The following is a 27,194-nucleotide window of genomic DNA, read 5'->3' on the forward strand; positions in this document are numbered from 1 at the left end:
GATGTTATGTTGTGAGTCAATAGACTTAATAGTGAGGAAAATTGAACAGAGCATTATCAGTAATGAATATACTAAAGAACCTTAGCAGATACAACAAAGAGAACTATTTGCTTCATAGAATGCTTCATTATCCCGCTTATATCAACAGCATGGATCTCTCATCAAACATAGTAATGCTCGCATACGAAAACGTAAGAAGGGAAAAGTAACAGTGAGATCTCCCCGTTTCTACATGTCCAATGATAAACGAGAGAGAGAAAGAGAGCTAAGCCAAACCAGACAAGCCAAGACGATCAGCAACGTTGTACATAACCAGCTTATCCCAAACAGGGCCAAAAAGCTGTTCTCCACCTAACGAGAATGTCAATGCCCACGCTAGAAGAAGAGATGTAAAGACACTGAACCCAACTGCTGATCTAACAACATCTACAAAACAATAACAAGATATAATGTACAAATCAAAAAAAAATATCTCAAATCAGAAGTAAAACACACACAGCTCAAAGCAATAATACTCTAAATTTACATCAATCAAACGAACACATAGAACAATTTTGAATACTGGCAAATCACAATGCTGATCAAGATTGAAGTAACAGATCGATTCCCAGATCAAAAGATCCCAATCTACAAAATCGAAAAGAGTATCTGGGGGAACTTACAATTGCGGATCTGAGGGAAAGCGCGAGAGTGACGGAGAACAGGCCAGAAGTAGAAGCAATTGACAGCCCAGAGCCACGGCAAGAGAGCGAATCCGAACTTGTAGAATCTGCGAGCGTAATCCACCGACGCTTCCTCCGTTAACCCCAACGGACCGTCGATCGTTGGCCAAACGTGCGCGGAAGAGATTATAGACGACAGTGGATTCGGATTCGAACTCCGATCGATGTTAGGGTTCCGATTGGGTTCGTCGCTCCGTGAAGCCTCCTCCATTTTGCTCCAGCGACTAGCGAAAATGAAAAAAAAAAAAAAAACACGATTTAAGCAGCGACGTCGTCGTTTTAATGACCATATCAGTTAAACGCACGGAGAAGCAGCGGCGTCGTTTAATGAAAATATTATTTGAACCCCACACAGAGAAGCTGCGACGTCGTTCTAACGATACGGTCACTGCGACGTCGTTTTTGGGTGAGTAAGTAAACCCTTTGTAATTTTTGGTTGTGCTCTGACCTCTAAACAAGAACTAATCCAACACTAATCAGAAACTCATCGATATAAATGATAGATCGAGTTGTATCTTCTGAGAAAAGTTAAGAATGTTTACAAACTGGTCCAAACGACAAGGAAACAGAAATTGAGAAGGCTAATAAGAGATGAAATCACGGGATCATATAGTCTGTTTGATGATGTTGCAACATAAAAGGAATGATGTCACGGGTCATGCTCCGTCTGAAATGCTTCTGTTGAGTTGAGAAGACATGGACGAGGACCGAGCTTGGCAGAAGAGGATTCTTTTGGTTTTAGACCCTCTTGTTCATGTGTCTGGTCCGTGTGTCACATGAACGCAGAAAAGCCAAAAGGATCGTCATCATTAGCAGTGGACAAATCGAAGTGGCCTTGATTGCTAAGATAAGAGTCACTACCATTCCCAGCTGGAGGTGGTGCTAATGGAGCTGTGAGATCTTGTAGCTCCAAGTATAGCTCCGAGTTTTCAATTAGGTCGTAAGAAGGTGTCCTTGGCATGCTGTTGTCATGGATAATGCTCAAGTCTAGTAGTTCGCTGAACATGTCTTCTCCTTCTTCTAAGAAAACCGGAGCTGGAACACAGGTATCATGCATTACCTGTAAAGTGATTAACTATGAGACATATATCCATATGGCAAGAGTTATACAGTTTGATTCAGAGGCATGCGATTCCTATTCTTTTGTAAGCAAAGAGGTTTTATTATCCTAAAACACTAACAGTTGCAAAGCTGCCTTACTATCCTAGCACGCAATGATGATACCCACTAAGTTCCACAATCATGACACTAAGAGAAGTGATGCCGAACACCTACCTCATTGTTGTTGGGCTCACAGAAAGGCAAGCACTCATCCTCGTCGACAAAGCGATCCAACATTGAATATATGTCATCATAGTTGTTGGTTGGAGCTTGGAGGGTCGGCCCCAGAGAGGCGGTACTATTGGAATCCAGAAGTGGAGTAGCAGACAGAGGAGTGTGAGCTGCATCATTCAGATGCGGAAGCTCCCTGGTAGTAGTAGCTGTAGATGGTGCGAAATCTGAGACGCACGATTCAGATACCATGCCAACAAAACAATCCTTGTTAGGGTCATGTGAGGGCGCCACAACCAGACTGGTTTCTGCGTTAGGACGATGAAGGATTGCGAGATTGCTTGAAGAAGGAACATCAGTGTGCTGTTCCTGATCACTCCAGTCCTCTTCGTTAAATGGAGCACCATACTGAGCTCCATTTCTAGGTCCAGGACCATCTTTCTTGAATAGAACACACAGCACATAAGTATCCTATAAATCAACAAAAGCAAGAGTGATTTAAGCTTACATGACATGTACAAATTGAAATGATACATCCATTTTAAAAATTAAAATATTACCTGAGGAATATTCTTCTGTGCAAGTACCTTGTCTTCAAGTCTGTACTCATGCATAACCCAATCAGTCCGCTCCCCACGAGGGGACTTGCCAACGTGATAAACAAGAGTCTTAATCTTCCCCACAACTTCATCACTGCACAGAACGGCTCTCTCCTTCCCTGTGGTCTTCCAGTAACCACACTCAGTTGCACGGTTTGCCCGGACACCAGTTGCATATTTCTTTTCCCTTGGGCAGAAGAAGTGCCACTTAAGATCCCCACTCTTTATATAGGACTTATCTGAAAAGACAAAGACTCGTAAGATAGAGAAAAAGGATAGGAATCCTAATATTTTCATGACAGAAACAAGAAGGTTTACCAGGTAAATCAGAAGGTTCGAACTTGTAAATGTCAAGTTCAACGATTGCATCAACGAGTAGCTTTTTCCCCAACACTTTCCTCTTCAAGTAATATCTCACGAGTTCAACGTCAGTCGGATGAAACCGGAACCCAGGAGCCAATTGAGTTTTCCCCATTGGCACAGATCCAAAGGGGAAAACTTTCACTCTCCGCAGTAAACTCCTCAAGCAAGGAGAGAGTTTTGCGCAGAAAAAAATTCAAGTTCACAGTAACAGGACCAGTAAAAGCGAATACTTTGTAATCAAATCAAACAAAAAGTTGCAGAGAAGGTAGGAAGAAAAGAGAAGAAGAGGAAGAGAGGAGAGTAAGACTAAGTCCAGTGCCTAAACAAGATGATTTGAAAGCACCACAACTTCCCCCTGCTCATATAACCACAGTCGCACCAAAGAAAAGATGGATTCTTCTTGCAGAGATCAAGAGACATCTGGTGTGCAACGTAAGGCCTGTTATTCAGACATTTGGAAAAGAAAAAAACAAGACTTTAGCCACACAGACAACTTAGATACGAGAATACACAAAACAAATCATCAATTTGGTTAAACCCTAAAAAGTGTAAAAAACCTGAAAATGAATCTACTTCAAATCAGATCCAGAAATCACAAAAATCAACTAGATACGAGAATAAAAGACAAAATCATCAATTTGGTAAAACCCTAAAAAGTGTAAACCCCTAAAATGAATCTACTTCAGCTCAAATCCAAAAATCAGAATCAATAGCGAGAACATGGCGGAATAAAAATCAAGAACATGGAGTAATTTAAGTACCCGGAGAAGGAAAGTACTCGACGGTGGAGAGGACGATCAGAGCAAGGCGGAGGCGAGCGAGAGAGAGAGAGAGTGGCGTGAAAGAGAAGCCAGAAGTGAGGAGGAAAGGGCTATAACAGTCTTAGGGTTTATATATATGACTGAGAGCTCTTGACCATACGCGTTGACTAAAACAGTATTGGGCCTAATTTCAATATAAGCCTATAAGGCCCAATATCCCAATCCAACCGGTTCATTCTGGTTTAATCCGGTACAATTCTTCAACTATTTACTCGTCACCTTTATATCGAACCGGTTCAGTAGCAACTGGTAAAGCAGAGATTGGGATCATCGGCGAGAAATGGCGGAGGATAGCAGCTTCGATGGTTCCGAGAAGGAAGAGATCGCTAGCTCAGGCAACGGCTTCGGAGATTTAGCATCGATGGACTCGATCGAATCTCGTTGGGTGACTCAAGACGAAGACGACGATTCGGTGAACGGCGCTGACGATGACGATGATGACGACGACGACGAATTCTACGGGACCGGACTCGAATCCGAGGACGAGGAGGTATCGGAGCACCGCCTCCTGATCCGTACCGGTCGTCGTGTTGACTCCTTCGACGTGGAAGCCCTCGAAGTTCCCGGCGCTTCGAGGATTGATTACGAGGTGATTGATTGTTTTGGTACTCGTGTTGTTAGTAAGATATGAATGTGTTTTTTAACTTTGATATAGGATTTGACGGTGGGGAGGAGAGTGCTGCTTGCGTTCCAGACGCTAGGGGTTGTATTTGGAGACGTGGGAACGAGTCCTTTGTATACATTCAGTGTGATGTTCAGTAAATCACCTGTGAAAGAGAAAGAAGATGTGATTGGGGCGTTGTCACTGGTGTTGTACACCTTGCTTTTAATCCCTCTTATTAAGTATGTTCTTGTTGTTCTATGGGCTAATGATGATGGTGAAGGTATATATATATATGCCTTTTAACTCTTATAAAATCTAGTAATTGATGTTTTATGTACGTTACTTATATGAGTTATGATGTTTTTTAGGTGGGACCTTTGCGTTGTACTCGTTAATATCTCGTCATGCCAAGATTAGTCTTATTCCTAATCAACTTCGGTCAGACACCCGGATTTCGAGTTTTAGGCTGAAGGTGCCTTGCCCTGAGCTTGAGAGATCGCTGAATCTTAAAGAAAAGCTCGAGAATTCATTGGTTTTGAAGAAAATGCTTCTCGTGCTAGTTCTTGCTGGAACGGCCATGGTGATTGCCGATGGGGTTGTTACTCCTGCAATGTCAGGTTCTGATATAAACTCCTCTAAAGTATGTTCATAGTCATGATTCTGTTGACATGAAGAGGTGGTTTGCTAATACCATATGGACTTATCTGAATTACTTGATTTGCATAATGCAGTAATGTCAGCTGTTGGTGGACTTAAGGTCGGAGTTGATGCAGTTGAGCAAGGTACGATTAACTTCGATGCTGTCATTTCTAATGTTTTTCTTTGTCATTTTATCTTTTGAATATTGTTCACTTATCTCCTGTTTGTTCTTTGCAGATCAAGTGGTGATGATCTCGGTTGCATTTCTGGTGATCCTGTTTAGTCTACAAAAGTATGGGACGAGTAAGATGGGACTAGTAGTAGGTCCGGCATTACTCTTATGGTTCTGTTGTCTTGCTGGTATTGGAATTCACAACCTCCTCAAATACGATAGGAGTGTTTACAGAGCATTCAACCCTATCCACATCTATTACTTCTTCCAGAGGAACTCTATAAACGCGTGGTATGCACTTGGAGGTTGCATTCTCTGTGCTACAGGTAATTTATCAATTTCGTTGGATGGCTTGAGAAGCTAAGGCTAACAGAACCGAGTCAGCCTTTTTATGCTCAATACTCTGCATGATACTGTGATTCTTCACTTGTTGATTGATCATGTTATATAATTTTATCTTTCAGGCTCGGAGGCATTATTTGCAGACCTTTGCTACTTTTCTGTTCGATCAGTCCAGGTAAACAAAGAGGGGAGTGGCCGTTGGTGGCTGATGTTATACCTTTTTTCTATTTGTCTGCAATTTTGCTCTAATTTTTTTGGAACTTTGATTTATTGCTGCTGTTTACTCCAGCTTACATTTGTGTGTCTCGTCCTGCCCTGCCTCATGTTGGGCTATATGGGACAAGCTGCATACCTGATGGAGAATCATGCAGATGCTAGTCAAGCTTTCTTTTCATCTGTTCCAGGTAAAGTCCATTTAATTTCTTCAGTCAGTTATATCCATGCCTTTTTAGCAAACAAAACCACTGCAAAGCCTTTTTCAATGCTGCAGGTTACTAATTTTTTCTATATACTAGTATTAGTTATTGATTCATCATACTGTTCTACAGGTGCTGCATTCTGGCCCGTCCTTTTCATAGCCAATGTTGCAGCTCTGATTGCCAGTCGCACAATGACGACAGCGACATTTTCATGTATTAAACAGTCAACAGCACTGGGCTGTTTCCCTCGTCTCAAGATCATCCACACGTCCCGGAAATTTATGGGTCAGATTTATATACCTGTCCTAAATTGGTTCCTGCTTGCCGTTTGCCTGGTCGTCGTCTGCTCAATCTCAAGTATCAATGAGATTGGAAATGCATATGGTAATAGTTGTTTTCTTTGTTTCATTTCTTTGAAGCTTCGGTGGTCTGATATCGAACTTTCAATTTCTCAGGGATGGCTGAGCTTGGAGTGATGATGACAACGACAATCCTAGTCACTTTAATCATGCTTCTTATTTGGCAGATCAACATCGTAATCGTCACTGCCTTTCTGATAGTTTTCCTTGGAGTGGAACTAATCTTCTTCTCGTCAGTTATAGCGAGCGTTGGAGATGGAAGCTGGATAATATTGGTTTTTGCCGTGATCATGTTTGGTATAATGTACGTTTGGAACTATGGAAGTAAGATCAGGTACGAAACAGAAGTCGAACAAAAGATGTCAATGGATCTGATGAGAGAGCTTGGGAGCAATCTGGGAACGATCAGAGCTCCCGGTATCGGTTTGTTGTACAATGAGTTAGTGAAGGGAGTGCCAGCAATATTTGGCCATTTTCTCACTACACTCCCTGCAATCCACTCCATGGTCATTTTTGTCTGCATCAAGTACGTCCCGGTTCCAGTTGTGCCCCAGAATGAGAGGTTTCTCTTCAGACGCGTTTGCACCAAAAGCTACCACTTGTTCCGTTGCATTGCCAGGTCGGTCCTTTTCTTTGCCTTTCACTTGATGTGACTTTATTGAGAGAGATTATAAACAGTGTTTTGTGTTATATTTGGTGAAGGTATGGTTACAAGGATGTAAGAAAGGAGAACCACCAAGTATTCGAGCAGCTACTGATCGAGAGCCTCGAGAAATTTATCCGTAGAGAAGCTCAAGAGCGTTCACTGGAGAGCGACGGGCGCAATGATTCCGACTCGGAGGAAGATTTCTCAGGCTCTACACTCGTTATGGGCCCCAACGGGAGCATGTACTCAATGGGGGTTCCTCTTCTCTCTGAGTACAGAGACTTAAACAAACCGATCACGGAATTGAACACTTCGTCTAACCACACAAGCCACCATCCCTTTGACACATCGTCTGAATCCTCTGTCTCTGAAGCGGAGCAGAGCCTGGAGAGGGAGTTATCGTTCATACACAAAGCGAAAGAGATAGGGGTCGTGTATCTACTGGGTCACGGTGATATAAGAGCAAGAAAAGATTCATGGTTCGTCAAGAAGCTGGTCATAAACTACTTCTACGCATTCCTGAGGAAAAACTGCAGAAGAGGGACAGCTAATTTGAGCGTGCCTCAGTCTCATCTGATGAAAGTTGACATGACATACATGGTCTGAGCCTTCTTCCTTCTTCTTTTTTTGTCCATAGATTTAACATCTGTAAGCTGCGTCTATGTTTCTGCATAACAGAGTCAGTCTTTTGACTTACTAGAATCTATAAAGCATCTAGTAGAGGAAGCCTATATCAATTTCAGGAAGTTTCATGATTTGTGACATGAATCTCGTTAATGTGCTATGGTTGGTAATATCTGGGTCTTTTTTGCATCTCTGTTTTCAATACGGTGGTTTGTGCAATTATAATTTCCCGCGGGGTCTTGACTGTAATTTCGTAAATTTATACGTACGGTGACAATAAAAACAGCTGTTCTTTCGTTTTCCCGACAAATAACAGAAAAAACAGCTGTTCTTACGTTTCATCGTCGCGCCTTCTTCTCCTCTGTTTCATTTTGCAAAAAAAAAAAAATCTAAAATGTTTGATCATATGAAACTGTTGCGATGCTTCAGCTTCACGGCTTCGCGAGATTGGTTCTTCAGACAATCATTCGCGAACGCCGGTCTCCGCTCCGTCGTCACCGACCTCTCCCACGGCAACTCCATCGCATCGGCCACCATGCACTGCTGGATCCCTAAATCGCCAAACCGCTCCAAACCAAACCTCCTCCTCCTCCACGGTTTCGGAGCCAACGCGATGTGGCAATACGGCGAGCATCTCCGAGCTTTCACCGGCCGGTTCAACGTCTACGTCCCCGACCTCCTCTTCTTCGGTTTATCCTCCACGTCGGAGCAGAACCGAACCGAGTCTTTCCAGGCTCGGTGTCTGATGAGGCTGATGGAAGCGCACGGGGTGCATAGGATGAGCATCGTCGGAATCAGCTATGGCGGGTTCGTCGGGTACAGTTTAGCGGCGCAGTTTCCGGAGAAGGTTGAGAAGCTGGTGTTGTGCTGCGCAGGGGTTTGCCTTGAGGAGAAGGATATGGAGGATGGGTTGTTTAAGGTTCCGAATCTTGAGGAAGCCACCGGGATTCTGATTCCTCAGACGCCGGAGAAGCTCAAGGAGCTTATTAGATTCTCGTTTGTTAAGCCGATGAAAGGTGTTCCTTCGTTTTTTCTTTGGGATTTTATTGATGTTATGTGTACTGAGTTTGTTGAGGAGAAGAGGGATTTGATCAAATCGATACTTAAAGATCGGAGGCTTTCAGATCTTCCTAGGATCAAACAGGTGAACACACTATACTCTTTTGGCTTTCTTGTTTTGTCATTGCTGTAAGATTTTGTTCTTGTTTTTTTTTTTGGTTAATTTAGAAATCTTTGGTCATATGGGGAGAAGAAGATCAGATCTTTCCACTGGAACTTGGTTACAGATTGAAAAGGTACATTCATCATCTGGGATTTACCATTTTTTACAAGTGAAACAACGATTTATGTATTTCTTTTAAATGATGGTGAAGCAGACATATAGGAGAGAATGCAGAGATAGTGGTGATTAAGAAGGCAGGACATGCTGTGAATTTGGAGAAGTCCAAAGAATTTCTCAAGCACTTGAAATCTTTTCTTATTGATTCTTTGTGAAACTACTGTTTTTATCTCTTCTTGTTAATAGATTGATAACAAAAAAATAATTGTACTTACTGCATTTGAAAGGATGATTCTTTCTGTTATTCAAAATATATCAAATATCATATGAAGGAATCACAAACACGATTGCAACACTTTTTTTTTTCTTTTTTGAAACACAGGAGACAATGCTTATTGTGTAAAAATACTATATATTCATTTATTTGGTATTAACTATTTAAAAACTGAAATATAGATAATATCTAATTTAAAATATAAATAAAGATAAAGGAATAATTTAAATAAAGTGTTTAATACTTTATTTAATTATATAAAAAAAAAATATGAATATGTCCATTTAAATATGGATAAAATAAGTACAGCTATAAAGTAAGGCGTTTAATTTTAAAATCATAATAAACTAGATTTAAAAATTTAAATAAAAAAAAATTTAAATAATTCACAAATTAGCATATCGGGGTTACAAGTGAATTAAATATCATAATATATATTTCCAAAATAAATATCTAAAAATTCTGAATATAAAATATTTTGTTTAATAGTTTTAATAAATAAATAAAATTTTAATTTTAAGTAGACACAATCATTATTATCTTACCATTTAATTTTTATTATACTTAACTAACTCATTTCCAATTTTGATAATTGGATATCTAAATATTCCAAATTATATTTTAAAATTTGGCAAGTATCTCTATTTTTGACATCATCTCGCAAGTATCTTATATTAACGAATTCTTAATAATATATGGTAATTTAGTTAGTATCAAAATTTTCAGAAAATCCTAAGGAAAATGGGTAAATTCTCTATATTAATACACACGCTAAACCTTATTAAAATTCCTAATGGACTTTGAATTAATTATTTAGTTGACATATAAAATAAATTGTGATTCATTAGAAATGGAAAACATAAGATATATTTTTGCTATGAAACATGTGTATATTTGAAATATATATGTATTAATCTACAAAACTATAGTAAATGGTGTTTTATAAATATATACATTAAAAATATTTTACAATATTTATCAGATGACAAATGATTTATATAACATATACACTTGCTTGCTTGTATATCCAAAATAATATGAATATCTCACACCATGTAAAAACAGTTAAAAAACTTGATCAATCTTAAATTGATCAATAAAAATTGAAAAAAAAAACAAATGTGCGTCAGATCAAGCGCTTGTTTGTTTTAAAACTCAATTGTGAACAACATATTGCAAACATGAATCTTTTGTTTTTATCATTATTTTTCTATTTTATTATTTTTTTCTTATTTTTTGCTTCTTTTTTTTATTGTAAAATGTAATGGATCTTTGAAAGAAAGCTCAATCTCGGTATTGAACTCCAAAGCTCCTTCCAATGATTATGGTTTAGCTCTCTTGATTGCTATGGCTTCCCCAGAGGGAAGAACCCCTTTGTACATCTGCTACTATCATAATGTCCTCCTTTGAAGACTTCAAATCTCCTCCATCTGTGTCAAATGCAATAAGAAAGTTAGTTAGTTAAATGCAATAAGAAAGTTAGTTAGTTCATAATTTCATACTAGTGAGATTTTGTGTGTCTCACTTTATACATACCAGATAACAGAGGATACGTATTAGCTCGGAAAAAGTATGACCCGAATATTGGAGGAGGCTTGTAGTCCTGGTTGCTAAAAGCAAAAGTGACAAGAGCCATGTAGTCTGTGTGAAACCTTCTCTATCCAGTGGGAAAATGAGGATATCAACCATAAGTTGGTGATCACTCTGGTTCACTCTTACATTCCGGATCGCTACAGTCTCCACCAGATTATTTGTAGACTTCAGGGAAGTAGTCAAGCTCCACCGGAAAAGCAAGTAATTCGAAGTGTCTTTTACTGTAGAGAAGAAATGTGAACTGAAGTATAGTGTTCCTGTGATAGGATATACACATCGACACTCTGGATTTGCTTCATTTATTTGCTCATAAGGATCACACTTTATAATGTTGTTTGTTTAAAATTAGGAAAATATCCAAAAATACCAATCATAATTTTCTATTTGCTATAAAAATATTTAAACTATTTTAGTTTTCCATTTAGTATTCAATATATGTTCGATAAGTAATAAAATCCGACATTTAAAAATAAAAAAAAATTACCCCAAAAGATTAAATAAATGAACAGAAGAAAAAATAAAAATAAAAGTGAACATTACATCACGTACGTATCAAAATAACAATTGTATATTAAAAACAATCGAAAGAAGCTGAAATATAAAAGGAGTTGAAAACCTTATATGAGTCACACCTTACATTTATGAAAGTTTAATAGTATTTTAAAATTTAAGAGTGTAACTAGGTTGTTGTCCGTAAATTCACGGATACAAATAGTTTAAAAAATTGAGGTTGCTATTGACAAGACGTCACTCCTGTTAAGCAAGACACTAAGGAGGGAAAGCTCACATATATATTATCCGTAAGTGATATAGTTTCCTTCAGAAACATATCATTTGTGTTGTCTTCATCTACACTGCTAAGGCTTCTGCATCTTGGATATATCTAGGTACAACATAAACTGGAACTATGGGTTGCTTCCATAGACATGCAGAGTCGTGGCATCTTCGTCAGCAAAATTAGTTGACGTAGCATCTAAATCAGCAGAATTAAATGGTGTGTCAGCTGATGTGGCGACTGAGATATGATTTGGCCAAAAAAGTAAACATTATGTATGTTATTTAAATTTTTTTAAAGTTCAAATATGTTTTAGTACGACCATATAAATCGGATATGAATTGAACATATCGCGATATGTTGAGTATGAAATGGTCGTTTTCCCGCTTATCATTCAATAAAAAAGAGGAAACAATGCTCAGCTTACAATTCATTGACAAATTAACAAGATGTTGCAGGCTGGAAATCAGGGATGGCAAGATGGATAATGGAAGCTTGATGGATCGACCAAAAATATGATCGGGTGGGCGATATGAATGGAATCCGAGATGTAAACCTGAAACAAATGCAAATGCAATGAGATGAGGTTTATACTAAGAACAAAATTAGATAAATAAACAAAGGATATGATGGAATTAGGCTGCTGGTCGTGGGACACTCTCAGCCTAATCAGTTGATGATTGAAGTGGATTGAGATGGTGCTTTGCTTGCTGGATGTGTATCACTCTCAAGCTTGGCAAACAAATTGGAATGGAAGGATAGGGGATTGAGGACGCCACAAGACTCTATGGAAAGGAGCCTTGATAAGTCAAGGTGCTTTGGAATTGCTTCACACAAACTCAAAAGACTTAGAACAATAGTTTTAAGAAAACTAGAAAAACTGAATAATTCTTGTTACTTTCAAAAATGGGGTGCTTTACAATGAAAAAAAGACTAGAACTTTATAGGCTCGACCAAGGACTCTCTAACAGTCTGAAAATGAACTAAGGAAAGAAAATAAATCGAAATAAAATGCTTGGAGTCAATGGCTTTGATGGCTCCATGAAAACTAGCCGTTAGCTCGATTTGTGCCTTCAAAAGGGAATCTTGGATGATCTTGTATCTGGACAGCTTCTGGATGTAGCCACGGTCAAGAAGTCTTCCTGACATGTCTCTGAGTTGCCTTGATGGAGAATATGGCCGTTGGTCTTGAATAAATATTTGTAGAGATTTCTTCAAAGCATTTAGTGTAGTTGCTGCCAAATATGGAAGGTTGATGGGAAGAGAGATCCGCCTGATCTCCTGGGTTCTGGTGCAGCTAAGGACTCTTTGGATGTCTTCTGAATGTTCTAGATGATCTCCTGGTTCCCATAAATAGCCCTGGGTCGAACCAAGTTGAATTGGTTGAAGACTTTCTTTAAATGATGTCGGTTTGGCCAATTGATGCAAACCGGCTTGATCTTTTGGTTTGATTGGGATCCGTCTGATCCAGTGTGGTATGGTGCTTCCTATGATGTTGTGGAGTGCCTCTGAATGATTTAAAAGGTCTCCTGGTTGCCATTCTTGAGGTTGGTTTGATGTGAAACCCGTATCTTCCAAATAAGGCAAGTGTAGAGCTGGTTTGGCCGGTTTTGGGAAATTGATCATATCTTCCAATTTCCTTGACCATTTCTCGAGATCTTGGGCTTTCTGGAAATCTAATAAACTCCTCTTGACTCCTATGATCTGTTTTGGTTCAGGCCGCTTCTTCTTTGGGCTGGAATCCTCTTCTAAAGTCGCATACTCGCAGATGAATGGGCTGAGAAACCTCTGAATTGTAAAATTTATAACTTCTTGATCCATGAATATTTTGGGCCGGCTCCAATTGGCATGGACTCCTTCTTGAGTGTAGAATCCATAAAAATTAGCCTCGTCATTTAAACCCTCCTAGTTTGTAAGATATGGCATGTTTAGTGCACGTATGTCCTGGTTGGCGCCTTGGCTGGTTGAATAGGGCTTTGGGTTGACCTCTGGTTCAGTTGCTGATCTGATGGCCGCGAAGACCTTGAAATATTGTCCAATATATAAACTCTAACTGGGCTGTCTGTATCTTTGACTCGATGGGCTTTGAGGACATAACCTTAGGAAATTATTTGATTATTTCAACTCTTGTAAAACATATTAAAAACAAAACTAGATTTTAACCCGCGTTTTAAAAACGCATAATTGTTTATTTTTTAAATATTTAATTTTATAACAAAAATTTGTACTTTAATTTTATATTATGTGTTTTAGAACTTTATTTAATAGTTAATTTAAAATACATTATTTAATATTTGTTTTATATATTTTGGATGATCAATATCTAAAAATGTTAATTTTGTGAAAATAATTATTAATTTTTTGCAAAATTTAAATCGAACTCAAAGTTCATTTACTGAAAAGTTTAATATGAAAAAAAAGAATTCAGCGTATTGGACTCAACTCGTATCAAAACTATGATAGATTTATTGAACCTAATATATAGATTTTATTTACTTGTTTGAATATTTCTGGATTTTTTTTTTAAATGTAAATTTTTTTTGTAACCATAATTTAGAAAATTCTATGTAATATATTTATGTGCAAAATCAGTCACATTAATTGATATGGATTGTTGCATATAACTATTTTTAAGGATTAAGCAATTAATTAAAGTATAAAAAGATGCCATAATTATAGGAAAGTATCCATTGTGGACGACTTTTTAAAAATAAAAAATTATTTACATTTATGAATAACATGCCATTGTAAATAACACAAATAATTAAGGGCAGGATTCTATCAAGAATTATGCTTTAGTAGTATATATGTGAAACATAAAAAAGTATCAAACTAATAAAATAGAAACATTATTTAATTTTTCATAATAAAGTTGCATAAAATTCAAGATTTGAAAAATGTATTAAATATTGCATCAATACAATAGAACAATTTGACTTGGCACATGGAATTAGCTCCTGATGCTAGCAAAACAAGCACCAAACCACTATGCCACCACATGGAAGCAATTTACTATATGGTTTCTTTGAGACATAATTTCCTCTTGCGGGAGATAGATATGACAAAATTCCAAATTTTAAACTGTTGAGAAAAACAATAATAAATAAATATTTTTTATAATATTAACTAAATTTAAAGGAGATATTTTATGACAACCACAAAAACAAAAGATACCGAAACAAGGAATATACCAGATGAAGGTACCTAGCAAAAGCATATCCCCCAGAGACTTGGATCGATCGACAAAACCTCTTTTGCTTCAATCACTATCGCATTTCCAGGCCATGGTACGAAAAATAAGATGCAATTCAATGGAATATGGTAAACGTTTTATCAATCATCTATGTACTTAACTACATATAATAAAAAATTAACATCTTTTACTCAAACCACGAACTTGTTCCAGCTTCTCTCACTATCAGTTTTGACATTTTACAAGCTAAACATATGATTAATTTAGTTAAAATATTTTAATTAACGTCAGTGAACATTTAACTTGAGAATATAAACATTATACATTAAACCTTTCGACAATAACATTAAATATTTTACCAAAAAAAACAATAGCATTAAATTAAGATATAAACATTTACAAAATGTTTGAGAAATATATGCATGCATGCAACTTGATAGAATATGGTCAAAATTTAGTAATCATCTTAACTAATCAAAATTTAACGTCTTTTAACAAACCACGAATCTGTTCCAACGTAACGAACAAGATCATCGTGAACGGTCCTTGCCTCGTCACCGTCGGAACAAGCCCCTTATACAAAGCCATCGGTCCTTCCTCCGCCACAGTCTTCACCGCACAATCCAACGGTCCACCGTAACTCTCCGCCTCCGCATTCATCATCCTCGTCTTCACGACGTCTATCGGATTCGACGCCACCGCCGCAACGATCCCCGCCGCGAAACTCGCCGCCGCGTGCGTTCCGATTCCTCCCGGCGTTCCACGGCCTCCGGCGATCATAATTTCTTTCACGTGGTCGTACGTGGCGAGCTGAGAAGCCGTCACGATCATGGCTCGGTTCACGGTTAACCACGAGCCACGCCATAAGCTCGAGACGCCTTCGTGCCTCACGATCCGCTCGATGGCATCCACGACGCTCTTGTAGTTTCTGCGGCGGCTTAATGGTAAACGTCCGTCAGCTTGCATTCTCACCATTGCCACGTCAGCGGGGTTCCCGACGGCGGATCCGACGGCTCCAGCGATGAGTCCAGCTGCGATCTTTGTGACCAATGGGAAGTTACCTGTAATTAGTAGTTGTCGGATTAATTAACCAGGGAACCAACAGAAATCATAATGCTTATACCGAACCGGAATTTGTAACTAAACCGATTGGTTTTATCTTATAATAATCACAAAATATAATTTGCCGAAATGGAACTAAGTTTAGCAAAACCATAACTAAAAAAACTTAGTTGGTCAACTATATGTAATTAAATAAAAATGTAACCAATCTTATTAATTGAAAGTAAATAAAGATTAAATAATTAACAGAAAACCGGAAAGAACCAATAAAAATAGAACACAATTAAACCAAAAACTAGGATTATACACCATAATGTCTGCCGTATCATATTTTAGCATTGATAATTTTAAGCAATTTGTATATTTTTCGTTTAATGTAGAATCACAATTTATACTAATAAAATTTATTATCATTACCGGTAAGTCGATCCGTCCACTTGCGTTTAAGAAAGTCGTAAATACCCATACGAGTGGCGGAGTAAAGCATCTGACGGAGGACAGTAGCGGAGACGCCGGAGAAGAGAGCGGCGGGTCCTTCGGTTTTGACAATGTGGGCCCCAACGGCGAAAGGGGTCATGCTAGAGCGCGTAGACGTGGACGGTGCGGGAGTGGATGAAGGTAGCAAGGAGATGCTGCCGATGAGAGAGTCAAGGGCAAAAACAGGTCTATAAGGTTTAACGGGAAGATTAAGATCGAGATTATGGTTAGTGTTTTGGTCGAGAGAGAAAGAGTGTTCTCCTTGGAGCTGCATACGAACTTTGATGAGGTCTAATGGGTGAGTCAAAGCTCCGGCGATGATTGCGGCGATGCCACCTTCAAGAAATGGTTTGAATCCCATTGATGATAATCGGAGGGTTTGATGATGAGGAGATGTGTTATGGTCAATGAGTGTATGAAAAGATGGAGAAGAGTTTGAGATAGATTGGATCTTTTGTAAGAAAAAAAATGGAGAAGAGAAAATGAATTTGGACAAGTTGGAAGTGAAAGAAGACAAGAGACATAGGTAAGAAAGAAAATAATGCAGCTAGATGTGTTTGTGTACTAGTCCTGCATTACGGGCTCCAGCTTTAATTAGCACAAGGTCTATCTTCTTGTCTTCATGCACACCTTCTCATTAGAGAAAATAATTTAATTGGCACGTTATCAAATTTCTTACATAGATTTACCAATAATTTTTTTTAGGACAAATGATTGACTAGTAGTTATATAATTTTTGTACATCAAAGAGACATGCAACTTGTATGATACAAGTTACGAGAGATAATTAGTACATGAATATATTCTTAGAGAGCTAGAGACCATATACATGAAATGAAACTGTAGTTCATAACTATGGATTCTATAGATGATCTTTCTTGACTTTAATATTAGATACAAGCCAAACTATTATTAAACATATACTTTATATTATCATTAATATATCATGCAAGAGCATTCACTATATTAGATGCTCTTTTAACGTTCTTTGACCATTCATCTATGGATTCTTGTTCGAAGCACTCAAATTTTCCTCAGAAACACTCGTGCCTTTCACAATAACCTCTTCAGCCGTTGAAGTAGATTTTGTCTTTTCAGTCTCCAGAGAACCGCCGCCAGCACCGGGAAATGGAAAGCTTGGGATCCATGACGGAAATTCAAATTTAGGCTCTTCTGGCTCCTCGGGAACCTCAGGCTCTTCTGGCTCTTTTGGAATCTCCGGCTCCTCCGGCAAGGGCAACTCAGGCTCATCTGGAATCTCCGGCTCCTCAAGCTTTTTATATTGCGAAACCTTTGTGATCTCTTCTTGCACCAGAGAGTGACCTACTCTAGTAGCAAAACTATGCGTAGCAAACAAAGAGAATGACGAGACAAAGACAAGGAAAAAGATGGAAGATAGGACAATGTGATGGCGAAGGCTAATCATCTTTTGTTGTGATATGTTTCTTCTTTCTTGAACAGATTATGTTTTGGTATTGTGTAAAGAAATGGATTCTTTTACTTCTTAAATAATACTGAGTTGTGAGAGCTCTTTAGAATGTAGGTTTCACAAGTCAAAAGATTTGGTGAGAAGAACTCTATGTACGGGGTTGTGAATAATGTGATGTTAGTCTCAACAAACTCATCTATATTTCATTTTTTACTTTTTTAAAATGCATAACCCCTTTTAAGTTTAGTTGGGAAAAATTATTAGGTGTTCAAGTTGTAAACATTAGACATTACAAGATAACTCATATGTGTACTACTTAAAAAACAGAGAAAAATATAGATATTTAGAAAAATGCTCTCTATTATTTAAACGCATGAAGATGTTTTTAGACCAAATCTAAAGTAGAGCAAAGAAACAAAAGACATAACATAGTAAAGAAATAAAACCAACGAAAGTTCTTATTTTAGAGAATAACACAGACTAGAGTAGATTCTTCACTTGAGAGGGATAAACCTGGAGGAGTTAGTGGCACCAACACCAGGCCTACCGTGCTTAACAGGCTTATACGAGATTGAAAACTCAGCCAAGTAATGACCAATCATCTCAGGTTTGATCTCGACTTGGTTAAATGTCTTCCCATTGTATACACCAATGACACTTCCAATCATTTCCGGCACGATGATCATGTTCCTTAGGTGGGTTCTCACTGCTTCTGGCTTCTCACCAGCTGGTGCATCCCTTTTCTGCTCAATAGTCATAACCTCTAGTGTTTAAAACCATTTTGTTGCAAAGAGCAAACACAAAAACGTATAGAGAAGAAGCATGAACATATGCATATATGGAGATACAAATTATAATAACCATAGAATATATAAGTGTTACCGCTTTGCGCAATTTTTTGATCAAAGCCATAGGCTTCCTCGTCAACCCTCTAGAGAACCTATCAAGAGAGATTCACATTAAACAAATGATTAGTATCAGAACCAAGAGACACGACCTTATAAACTCGAGACAAGGCAATTCTGGTTCGGACCTTCTGCGAATACGGGAACTGAAGAGCTTGACAAGATCATCGGTAGACATGTCGAGAAGAGCATCGAGATCGACTCCTTTGTAGGAGAACTTCTTGAACGTTCTCTTTTTCACGATCCCAGCCGCAGGAACTGCATCCGCCTACGGATTCACATGGTTAGAGATTACAACTCTAATCATGAGAATATGATAGAGAGAGACAGAGATCTAAGAACTAACCATTCTTAAGATTGTTCAAACCCTACAAATCGAGAAAGCCTCAAAACAATGTCTGCGCAAGCGACAAACAACTTAACTTAGGCAGCAATTATATACCTTGGGAAAACCCTAGAATCATTTCCATGTAAACAAAATATTCTTTTTAATTAGACCCAAAAAAAAAATATTCCTTTTAATTTATCAGGGCCTTTTTTTCGGAAAATAAGGCCTAGAAAAATAAAAATAAAAACCAAAACTAGCCAAGTCAAAAATATAAATGAGGAAAACTAGCTAGATCATAACAGTATTATCTTGGAACAGATTACCAACTGATTATTGACCGAGCAAACCAATACCTTAGAAAATAATTACCATGTTCCTCGAATGGGTTCTCATTGTTCTGGCTTCTCATTAGCTGATGCCTCTCTTTTCTTGTAATGGAAGCAAGAGAAAAGTGGTAATGTTTGCATTTGCATAGGACGAGCACGCGACTTCTCAAGCATTTCTAAGTTAACTTCATTTGGAAGCACACCGATACAAGAAGAGGAAACACATAGCTCAGAGAGAAGAATCAGAACTCAGAAAGAACAAATTGATTGTTCAAACATTCATAAGGCCGCAAAGAAATAAATCATCAATAAACAACACAATCCATTAAACAAAAATATCAAAGAAATTTGCATGTATGAAACATACAAATATAACAGAGAATACAAGTATAAATGTATCAAAAAAGAAAAAAAAGTATGGCTACTAAGGAAAAACGATGATGAGATAGACAGACACAAGTGTATATCTCTGCAAATAGAAAAACAAGATACAGCGTGATATAGTAGTTTAAGATCATAGGGAGGGCCTGGTTCCAATAGGCTTAGTGAGTTCCAGGAACCTTTGGGAGTTCAGGCAACTTGGGAACTTCAGGCATCTTTGGTAGCTCTGGTTTTGGAATCTCTGGAACTTTTGGAACCTCTGGAACGGTTGGCAGTTCTGGTTTCTGAATCTCTGGCAACTTAGGAACCTCCGGCATCTTTGGCAACTCAGGCTTCTGAATTTCCGGCATCTTTGGCAATTCAGGCTTAGGAATCTCCGGCATTTTTGGTAGCTCCGGCTTCTGAATCTCTGGCAATTTAGGAGCCTCAGGCTTAGGAACCTCCGGCATCTTTGGTAGCTCCGGCACTTTAGGCAGCTCAGGCTTTGCAATCTCCGGGACCTTTGGCAGCTCAGGTTTTGGAATCTCCGGCACCTTTGGTAGCTCCGGCTTCTGAATCTCTGGCATCTTTGGTAACTCAGGCTTAGGAATCTCTGGCACCTTTGGTACCTCCGGCTTTGGAATCTCTGGCACCTTTGGCAGCTCGGGCTTTGGGATCTCCGGCACCTTTGGTAGCTCAGGCTTTGGAACCTCCGGCAACTTAGGAGCCTCAGGCTTTGGAGTCTCCATCAACTTAGGCATCTCAGGCTTAGGAACCTCTGGCATCTTTGGCAATTCGGGTTTTAGAATCTCCGGGAACTTAGGCAACTCAGGCTTGGGAATCTCTGGCATTTTTGGTAACTCAGGCTTTGGGAACTCAGGTAGCTTGGGCATCTCTGGTTTAGGGAGCTCAGGCAACTTGGGAACTTCAAACTTGGGTAGCTCCGGGTGAGGAAGTTCAGGCAGTTTTGGCATCTCCGGTTTAGGAGCCTCCTCCACTAACCGGCGAGCTCCTACTGAAACCGGACCAGCCAGCAATGCGATAAGACATATGATCAGAATTGGTGATGAGAGGAGAAGAGCAAAGAGACTCTTCTTCATCAGTGCCATGCTTGCTTGCGTGAGAAGTTAACCTTTCCTTTGTATATGCTTCTTTTGCTTTGTGGTGTGTTTGTTTGTTGTTGGTTTGTGATGAGATTCTTTCTTAGATTTGAATGGGTATTTAAAGGTGTTTTGAGGGAGAAGATAGATGGAGTTTGGTGGGAAAAATCGGTAGAGACTTTTTAAAATAATAAAATTCGTTTAACCTCTCCATCTGTATATCTACATGTCATTTTCAGTTTAGTTGAATTTTAGGTTTTGGTGTTTACGTGTTCACTGTTTTTATTACACGTACATCATAGAAAAGGCTCAAAATTTGTAAACTGGAAGAACAATTTTTTTGAAAATAGTCGTCTAACGATACAAATTTTATCTAAAATGTAATAAATAAATAAAAATCAAGATCTAGATTTGATCAATTCTATGTACGTTAAAAAGCTCTAGTCAGTTGTTGTTAATTCTGATGAATCAAAACTAGTTTCAAAATTAAATTTTATGCACATAAACTTGGCAAATTTGCCAGCATGAAAACACACTTTTTAAAAGAAAAAAAAAACAAATAAGGTTTAGGTTTTGGCCGGTAATCTACACAACGACTTAGATCCTTTGACATTTGTGTGTAGGTTATATATTATTTGTCATCAAACTCATAGGAGTACAATGTGTTAAATATTGATCTTCATACAAATTTACCAAAGAAAAGTTACAGAACTGTAATCAGGACATATTTGTTTGCCAACATGTTCGTCTAAATATAGTAAACTTTTATGCTTTTAACAGTTTTATACATAGAAACCGAATACTTTTACCTAGCAATACGGTTTTCATAATAATCAACGTGAAAATTTCTCAAATGGGGTTAAACGGTAAGATCGGAGGTGGTGGTAAGACTGGTTTAACAGCCACACATCATCCTCTATTTCTTTCTTACCACACACCTTTTTCTCAATCATAATCTATAATCTATTAGAGATCGGAGAAGACTTAACGATCAACAATAGAGATAGATATCGATTACAGCAATGGATGAAGAATATGATGTGATTGTTCTTGGGACTGGTCTCAAGGAGTGTATCCTTAGTGGTCTCCTCTCTGTCGATGGCCTCAAGGTTTTATCCTTCACAATTGAGCTTGTTTTTGTGCATCACATTCATTTGAAAAAAAATTACACTTAATTATGGCTTTTATATAGTTATGACTTATGAGCGTGATGTCAGATCAATAGTTACATTAAATGTGAAATATAATGATCCAAAGATAACAATCTGACCTTTGATAATAGATAATCAAAATAGTATATCAAATGATTAGTTTGAAATGTGTTATTTTGGAAACACATGCATAATAAATATATAGGTTTCTTTCATATAAGTGAAATCACTGACAATTTTTTTTTCATTGCTCGGATCAATATATAGGTACTGCATATGGATAGAAACGACTACTATGGAGGAGAATCAAGCTCTCTTAACCTCACTCAGCTATGGAAACGTTTCAGGGGAAGTGACACCCCTCAAGAAAATCTTGGAGCAATTAGAGAATACAATGTCGATATGATCCCAAAGGTACTTTATATAGAAATTTATACGTGAATATCAGAATATGCACATATAATGTGGATTGATTAATGGAGATAATGGTTTCTTGATCTGCAGTTCATAATGGCTAATGGAGGCCTTGTTCAAACCTTAATCCACACCGATGTCACCAAGTACCTTAACTTCAAAGCCGTTGATGGTAGCTTTGTCTACAAGAAGGGCAAGGTAGTAACCAAGTATGTTTTACCTTTTCAAAACAAGTTAATTACTCAGAGATTATTTTTTTTAATGAAAAATTCAGATCTATAAAGTCCCAGCCACTGATGTGGAAGCCCTAAAATCGCCACTGATGGGTCTGTTCGAGAAACGACGTGCGAGAAAGTTCTTTATCTACGTGCAAGACTACGATGAGAAGGATCCTAAGTCTCACGAAGGACTTGACCTCAGCAAAGTCACTGCTAGAGAGATCATCTCGTACGTAAAACATATGTTTCTTCCATCTCAAGTCATTTCATCACAGTTTCTTGCGTTACAAGCTTTGAGCCTCTGTTCTTTTTTTTTTTTTTAAAAATAGGAAGTATGGACTAGAAGATGATACCATTGACTTCATCGGCCATGCCTTAGCACTTCACAATGACGATGACTACTTGGATCAACCCGCCATTGATTTTGTTATGAGAATCAAGGTAAAGTGTTTTACATTCTTCCTCAACAAGGGAATGTATTGATTTCAGGGTCGGTTTTATCATGTACATTGGAGCTACGAACATAGTCCGAATTATAGAAAAAAATCTCATTAAAAAATAGATGTATAAATTATGGTAAAACTTTAAATTTTAATTATATACTTCTAAACTATGGCATATACTTTCCAAAGAAAAGTTAAAACATATATAGATGAAACTATTAACTTTCAAAATTATATCATTATTTCTTTAAAGATACCATTAATATATTTTCTGAATATGGCTATAAATAATTTGAGAGGGCACTTGTATGTTGTATCTGATCTCAACGTCATTTATTGCTTTGTTATGTGGTGAAGCTCTACGCGGAATCTTTGGCAAGATTCCAAGGAGGATCTCCTTACATCTACCCATTGTATGGTCTAGGAGAGTTGCCACAGGTTAGTGTTCACTTCTTTGTTTCCTCTTAAGTTGTTACCCTATTCTATGTCTCAAATCTTTGTTTCTGTTCTCAGGCTTTTGCGCGTTTGAGTGCTGTTTATGGTGGAACTTACATGCTAAACAAGCCTGAATGCAAGGTTACATACGATCCATGTACTGTTCTTAAAAACAGCTAGAAATGCACGAATATCTAACATTTTCCCTAACAGGTTGAGTTTGATAGCTCCGGAAAAGCTATTGGTGTCACTTCCGCAGGAGAAACTGCTAAATGTAAGAAAGTTGTCTGTGATCCTTCTTACTTGTCTGACAAGGTAACCGTAAACCCATTTCACCTACAAAAGGTTACTTCTTTACGTGTCTAAGACGGTTCCCTTGTAGTATAGGTTAAGAAAGTTGGGAAGGTGGCTCGAGCGGTGTGTATAATGAGCCATCCTATTCCAGACACCAATGACGCTCACTCGGTCCAAATCATTCTTCCTCAAAAGCAACTCGGTCGCAAATCAGACATGTAAAAGATCATTAGAACACATTGAACTATAGAAACATGAGGATGAATCTCTGAGATTATGATTTTGTAGGTACTTGTTCTGTTGCTCATACGCTCACAATGTGGCACCAAAGGGAAAATACATAGCTTTTGTCTCCGCAGAAGCTGAAACTGACAATCCAGAGGAAGAACTTAAACCTGGTATCGAATTGCTTGGACCTATTGATGAGATCTTCTACCATTCTTATGACGCATACGTTCCCACCAATCAGCAAGAAGAAGATAACTGCTTCATCTCTGGCGTAAGTGAACATCATAATATATACATCATATCTTCGAAGTAATTTTTGTGTCTTACATGTCTTGTTTTCTTTATTATCAGAGTTATGATGCAACAACACATTTCGAGAGTACAGTTGCGGATGTACTAGAGATGTACACCAAGATCACTGGAAAGGTAAATAATAAACTCATCACAATGTTTCTTGGTTCACAAGTATACGCCACATTTTGGAATACTGACTCTTTTTTGTTTCTTTTTTTCTTCTTCTGCAGACTCTTGATTTGTCTGTGGACTTGAGTGCTGCAAGTGCTGCTGCAGATAACTGATAACTTTCTTTTTGTTAAATCACCGAGAGTTTTAAATTGCAATCTTTCTCTTTACGCTGATACAGTTTAAAGAAACATAAGTTACCTTTTGTTCATTTTGCTTATAACACTGGTTGGTTTTGCCTTAATTTGTGTTGTTTATGCTTCAATACCTTTCTTTGTTGACATTCTTAGATTTTTTTTTTAAAAGTTTATATTAATTTAATACAAGGAAAATATATGAGAAATGTAACTACATATGCACTTTTTCAACACAAAATTTATGCATAAACTAAAACAATATTTTAAACTGGATACCTAGTTAATGCATGTGTATCAGTTCATGCTTTAATCGAAACAACATGGCACCACTAAACTATTAGTAATGGCCTAATTTATAAGTTTTAGTACCATGCCCTGATCATAATTTAACCAAAACGAGCAGTTTTATACATATAAAAAAAATCATCTGACCTTATTAAAATTTTATTGATGATCATCATAATAGCAAAGTTATTTCTAAATACCACCTAACCGGCTCGGCATGAGCAGTTTGTATTAAGTGTTTTCTTACTGATCCTCCTATTTCCCGAAACTCATTTTTAACTACTCGACATTGTCAAAACTTGAAGCCAAAGCCTACCAGTTCCCGAGTAACGTTTATCCGTCTTCCACGTTGCAAACATGCACGTCCGTTAACTCAGTCAACCAGATTCACGCTTTCGAGCTCTTGGAAACGAACGTCGTTTCTTAAAAGCTTTGTGTACAGTCGAGAAGCGCACCACCGCCTAGAACCTTCTCTCCTTCTCTATAAAACGAACTCTCTCATTACCTTCATAAATCCTAAACCCTATTAATACACACAACACAGACGCCTTCTCCCAACTAAACCTATCGCCTCTTGACTTCTCAAAAAACCATGACTACCGCCGCTCTCCTCCGCTCGATTCGACGCCGTAAAGTCCCTTCCGCTCCTTTGTACAAATGCGTAAATCTTCTTCTATCTTCACGCTATCTGTAGACGGAACTAATCTTTGAGGTGATTACGTGATCCGAATCCACTCAACGGTTCTTATCTTGGTCATAACTTGAGAAGCTTTTCAAGGGCATTCAGGTATTGATCTTTGTATCTATTTTTGCTAATGCAAAGATCTGTACTTTGTTTCTGTTCTGAAGCTTTCTTCTTTTTGATTCAGCTCGAAGCGTGCTGGTAATGACGTCATCGGTATTGACTTGGGTACTACTAACTCATGTGTTGCAGTCATGGAGGGGAAGTTGAGATCAAGATGTCACACCTCTTTCGCTTGGTATTGAAACCCTTGATGGCGTCTTTACAAGATTGACTGGCCGAAACCAGAGCCGGTCCCAGTATTTATGAGACCAGAAGCAAATATTAATAAAATGGCCTATAAATTAGTTGATTCTAATATTTTTTAAAAAGTTAAAGAGGAAGAATCGAACCTACTTCCTCTTGTCCACATAAGAGCATTGCAACCATTAGTGCTGTAGAGAATTTTTGTTAAATTTGTGGCCGCTAATTAACATAATCTCACGGCGGCCGGAAGCACAAGCTTCTTCCGCTTCCGTCCAGGGCCGGCACTGGCCGAAACACAACCAATCTCACAAAGAAGAGTCAGGTATGCCTGAAAAGATTTGTTCTCTTGATTGAAAATCACTTGTAAAAAGGAAAAATTAGTTCTAGTTTATCACATAAAAGTAGATAAAACTAGGGTAGTTTGAAGCTCATTTATAGTTAGACCTGTGGCTACTTAGCTAGGCATGGTCTCCTGATGGCAATTGTTCCTACATGATTACACTAAGCTAAAGGTTAAGGCACAATCATGTGATATGCTAGTTGATGGGTAAGGCGACTGCATGGGTATAACTTAAGTATTACTCTCATTGCCTATACTATATCTCCCTTCAATATTAGGTAAATACCAAAATATTTATTCTCAACTATTTACTTAAAAGTTAAAACCAAAGGCTCTGCGTGGGTATAACTTAAGTATTACTCTCATGTTGTCACATTTCAATGCATTTTTTGTACTTATTAAGTATTGTGTAACCGATAAAATAATACATGTTTTTTTATGATTGGTTAAACTTATACATTAAATGATACTTTTTGAAAAGTAACAAATTTCTTAATATTGATGTTTTTAACTAAAGTTACTTACAATTAAAAACAGAGGAAGAATTTATTTGTTTATGGCAAAAAAAACAATGGTAATATTTTTTTTTAAACACCAATAGTATTTTATTGTTCTAACAAATGTTGAGATCTTGGTTCGACAATATATCTCTGTAAATACCCAAATTATTTTCCTTGTTATTTTTGAAAACTCCATTTCATCTATATAAACTATAGTAGTTTCCTCACTCTCTCTATCGGATCACTCTTTCTTCTTGTTCTTGTAAATGGTTCATTTTAATAGAAGATTTCTCTTGTTTCTATTGATTATACTTTTAGATTCTCTAATTAGATTCTCTAAAATAATCCCACAGTTGGGGATGATTCTTGCTTCTGGAGAAAACACAAACTTTTCTTTCTCACGGCCTATCAAATCCAACTTCGTCTTCTCAGTTTTAAGTGACTATAAGTTGGCTCAATCACTACAAGAAAACACACCGAATTCCGACGGAGGTTCCGACGGACACCAAGGTCGTCGGACATTTGCGACGGAATACTGACAAATTTCCGACCAAATCCAAAAAAATGAAGTCGTCGGAATTCCGTCGGCCATTTCCGACGGAATTCCGACGACATA

At 37.8% G+C, this 27,194-nt stretch overlaps 9 protein-coding genes and 1 long non-coding RNA gene across 11 annotated transcripts; 4 read left to right on the top strand and 6 right to left on the bottom strand.

The window, feature by feature from the left end:
• Positions 1–53: 53 nt before the first annotated feature.
• LOC106384943 (probable gamma-secretase subunit PEN-2) lies at positions 54–1,030 on the bottom strand. The gene is made up of 2 exons (XM_013824869.3): positions 663–1,030; positions 54–426 (listed from the first exon to the last, which is right to left on the bottom strand). The coding sequence occupies exons 1-2, from the start codon at positions 931–933 to the stop codon at positions 266–268; spliced, it is 432 nt and encodes a 143-aa protein (XP_013680323.1). The 5' UTR covers positions 934–1,030; the 3' UTR covers positions 54–265.
• Positions 1,031–1,195: 165 nt separating this feature from the next.
• Positions 1,196–3,841, bottom strand: LOC106384941 (NAC domain-containing protein 82). Of its 2 annotated transcripts, XM_013824866.3 has the most exons (6): positions 3,718–3,841; positions 2,912–3,395; positions 2,555–2,832; positions 2,359–2,465; positions 1,998–2,181; positions 1,196–1,782 (listed from the first exon to the last, which is right to left on the bottom strand). In XM_013824866.3, exons 2-6 carry the CDS (start codon positions 3,066–3,068, stop codon positions 1,495–1,497), a joined length of 1,014 nt encoding a protein of 337 aa, XP_013680320.1. In that variant the 5' UTR covers positions 3,069–3,395; positions 3,718–3,841; the 3' UTR covers positions 1,196–1,494. The 2 variants fall into 2 exon arrangements, with proteins under 2 accessions (XP_013680320.1, XP_013680319.1); XM_013824865.3 differs by having other exon boundaries at positions 1,998–2,465; positions 3,718–3,840.
• Positions 3,842–4,003: 162 nt separating this feature from the next.
• Positions 4,004–7,771, top strand: LOC106384938 (potassium transporter 7). The gene is made up of 10 exons (XM_013824863.2): positions 4,004–4,366; positions 4,433–4,661; positions 4,750–4,998; positions 5,113–5,163; positions 5,258–5,518; positions 5,657–5,709; positions 5,824–5,938; positions 6,083–6,337; positions 6,409–6,931; positions 7,015–7,771. The coding sequence occupies exons 1-10, from the start codon at positions 4,058–4,060 to the stop codon at positions 7,562–7,564; spliced, it is 2,595 nt and encodes an 864-aa protein (XP_013680317.1). The 5' UTR covers positions 4,004–4,057; the 3' UTR covers positions 7,565–7,771.
• A 33-nt stretch (positions 7,772–7,804) lies between these two features.
• LOC106384940 (2-hydroxy-6-oxo-2,4-heptadienoate hydrolase-like) lies at positions 7,805–9,219 on the top strand. Its single transcript, XM_013824864.3, has 3 exons — positions 7,805–8,726; positions 8,810–8,877; positions 8,959–9,219. Exons 1-3 carry the CDS (start codon positions 7,977–7,979, stop codon positions 9,074–9,076), a joined length of 936 nt encoding a protein of 311 aa, XP_013680318.1. The 5' UTR covers positions 7,805–7,976; the 3' UTR covers positions 9,077–9,219.
• Positions 9,220–14,999: 5,780 nt separating this feature from the next.
• Positions 15,000–16,831, bottom strand: LOC111204610 (mitochondrial uncoupling protein 6-like). Its single transcript, XM_022699710.2, has 2 exons — positions 16,176–16,831; positions 15,000–15,757 (listed from the first exon to the last, which is right to left on the bottom strand). The coding sequence occupies exons 1-2, from the start codon at positions 16,594–16,596 to the stop codon at positions 15,171–15,173; spliced, it is 1,008 nt and encodes a 335-aa protein (XP_022555431.2). The 5' UTR covers positions 16,597–16,831; the 3' UTR covers positions 15,000–15,170.
• Positions 16,832–16,913: 82 nt separating this feature from the next.
• On the bottom strand, positions 16,914–17,870 carry LOC106384932 (fibronectin-binding protein A-like). The gene has a single exon (XM_013824856.3). The coding sequence runs from the start codon at positions 17,659–17,661 to the stop codon at positions 17,236–17,238; it is 426 nt and encodes a 141-aa protein (XP_013680310.1). The 5' UTR covers positions 17,662–17,870; the 3' UTR covers positions 16,914–17,235.
• A 132-nt stretch (positions 17,871–18,002) lies between these two features.
• Positions 18,003–19,062, bottom strand: LOC106384933 (40S ribosomal protein S15-4). The gene is made up of 4 exons (XM_013824857.3): positions 18,916–19,062; positions 18,698–18,837; positions 18,547–18,604; positions 18,003–18,407 (listed from the first exon to the last, which is right to left on the bottom strand). Exons 1-4 carry the CDS (start codon positions 18,916–18,918, stop codon positions 18,159–18,161), a joined length of 450 nt encoding a protein of 149 aa, XP_013680311.2. The 5' UTR covers positions 18,919–19,062; the 3' UTR covers positions 18,003–18,158.
• A 459-nt stretch (positions 19,063–19,521) lies between these two features.
• On the bottom strand, positions 19,522–20,789 carry LOC106384931 (protein PELPK1-like). The gene has a single exon (XM_013824854.3). It carries the CDS (start codon positions 20,690–20,692, stop codon positions 19,766–19,768), a length of 927 nt encoding a protein of 308 aa, XP_013680308.1. The 5' UTR covers positions 20,693–20,789; the 3' UTR covers positions 19,522–19,765.
• Positions 20,790–21,627: 838 nt separating this feature from the next.
• On the top strand, positions 21,628–24,622 carry LOC106386406 (guanosine nucleotide diphosphate dissociation inhibitor At5g09550). The gene is made up of 12 exons (XM_013826257.3): positions 21,628–21,792; positions 22,102–22,248; positions 22,339–22,446; positions 22,523–22,695; positions 22,796–22,907; positions 23,267–23,347; positions 23,423–23,485; positions 23,558–23,659; positions 23,732–23,856; positions 23,927–24,137; positions 24,218–24,292; positions 24,391–24,622. Exons 1-12 carry the CDS (start codon positions 21,706–21,708, stop codon positions 24,442–24,444), a joined length of 1,338 nt encoding a protein of 445 aa, XP_013681711.1. The 5' UTR covers positions 21,628–21,705; the 3' UTR covers positions 24,445–24,622.
• Positions 24,623–24,749: 127 nt separating this feature from the next.
• Positions 24,750–26,520, top strand: LOC111204007. Its single transcript, XR_002656425.2, has 2 exons — positions 24,750–25,537; positions 25,620–26,520. It is a non-coding gene; the product is annotated as an uncharacterized LOC111204007 (long non-coding RNA).
• The last annotated feature ends 674 nt before the right edge of the window (positions 26,521–27,194 follow it).

The sequence above is a fragment of the Brassica napus genome, chromosome C3 (assembly GCF_020379485.1).
Source record: "Brassica napus cultivar Da-Ae chromosome C3, Da-Ae, whole genome shotgun sequence".
In the NCBI taxonomy this organism is placed as follows: Eukaryota; Viridiplantae; Streptophyta; class Magnoliopsida; order Brassicales; family Brassicaceae; genus Brassica; species Brassica napus.

Bases quoted from the DNA above. Each gene is read 5' to 3' on its own strand.
- LOC106384943 (XM_013824869.3), bottom strand. From the start codon at position 933: ATGGAGGAGGCTTCACGGAGCGACGAACCCAATCGGAACCCTAACATC. The intron at 427-662 runs GTAAGTTCCCCC...ATTGTTTTGTAG, and splicing joins TTTCCCTCAGATCCGCAATT to ATGTTGTTAGATCAGCAGTT.
- LOC106384941 (XM_013824865.3), bottom strand. From the start codon at position 3,068: ATGGGGAAAACTCAATTGGCTCCTGGGTTCCGGTTTCATCCGACTGAC. The intron at 2,833-2,911 runs GTAAACCTTCTT...TTGTCTTTTCAG, and splicing joins CGAACCTTCTGATTTACCTG to ATAAGTCCTATATAAAGAGT. The intron at 1,783-1,997 runs GTAGGTGTTCGG...ATCACTTTACAG, and splicing joins GTGAGCCCAACAACAATGAG to GTAATGCATGATACCTGTGT.
- LOC106384938 (XM_013824863.2), top strand. From the start codon at position 4,058: ATGGCGGAGGATAGCAGCTTCGATGGTTCCGAGAAGGAAGAGATCGCT. The intron at 4,999-5,112 runs GTTCTGATATAA...TGCATAATGCAG, and splicing joins TGTTACTCCTGCAATGTCAG to TAATGTCAGCTGTTGGTGGA. The intron at 5,519-5,656 runs GTAATTTATCAA...TTTATCTTTCAG, and splicing joins TTGCATTCTCTGTGCTACAG to GCTCGGAGGCATTATTTGCA.
- LOC106384940 (XM_013824864.3), top strand. From the start codon at position 7,977: ATGTTTGATCATATGAAACTGTTGCGATGCTTCAGCTTCACGGCTTCG. The intron at 8,727-8,809 runs GTGAACACACTA...TGGTTAATTTAG, and splicing joins ATCTTCCTAGGATCAAACAG to AAATCTTTGGTCATATGGGG. The intron at 8,878-8,958 runs GTACATTCATCA...ATGGTGAAGCAG, and splicing joins CTTGGTTACAGATTGAAAAG to ACATATAGGAGAGAATGCAG.
- LOC111204610 (XM_022699710.2), bottom strand. From the start codon at position 16,596: ATGGGATTCAAACCATTTCTTGAAGGTGGCATCGCCGCAATCATCGCC. The intron at 15,758-16,175 runs GTAATGATAATA...TACTAATTACAG, and splicing joins GTGGACGGATCGACTTACCG to GTAACTTCCCATTGGTCACA.
- LOC106384932 (XM_013824856.3), bottom strand. From the start codon at position 17,661: ATGATTAGCCTTCGCCATCACATTGTCCTATCTTCCATCTTTTTCCTT.
- LOC106384933 (XM_013824857.3), bottom strand. The intron at 18,605-18,697 runs GTCCGAACCAGA...CTCTCTTGATAG, and splicing joins AGTTCCCGTATTCGCAGAAG to GTTCTCTAGAGGGTTGACGA. The intron at 18,408-18,546 runs GTAACACTTATA...ACTATTGAGCAG, and splicing joins TCAAAAAATTGCGCAAAGCG to AAAAGGGATGCACCAGCTGG.
- LOC106384931 (XM_013824854.3), bottom strand. From the start codon at position 20,692: ATGGCACTGATGAAGAAGAGTCTCTTTGCTCTTCTCCTCTCATCACCA.
- LOC106386406 (XM_013826257.3), top strand. From the start codon at position 21,706: ATGGATGAAGAATATGATGTGATTGTTCTTGGGACTGGTCTCAAGGAG. The intron at 23,857-23,926 runs GTAAAAGATCAT...ATGATTTTGTAG, and splicing joins CTCGGTCGCAAATCAGACAT to GTACTTGTTCTGTTGCTCAT. The intron at 24,293-24,390 runs GTAAATAATAAA...CTTCTTCTGCAG, and splicing joins ACACCAAGATCACTGGAAAG to ACTCTTGATTTGTCTGTGGA.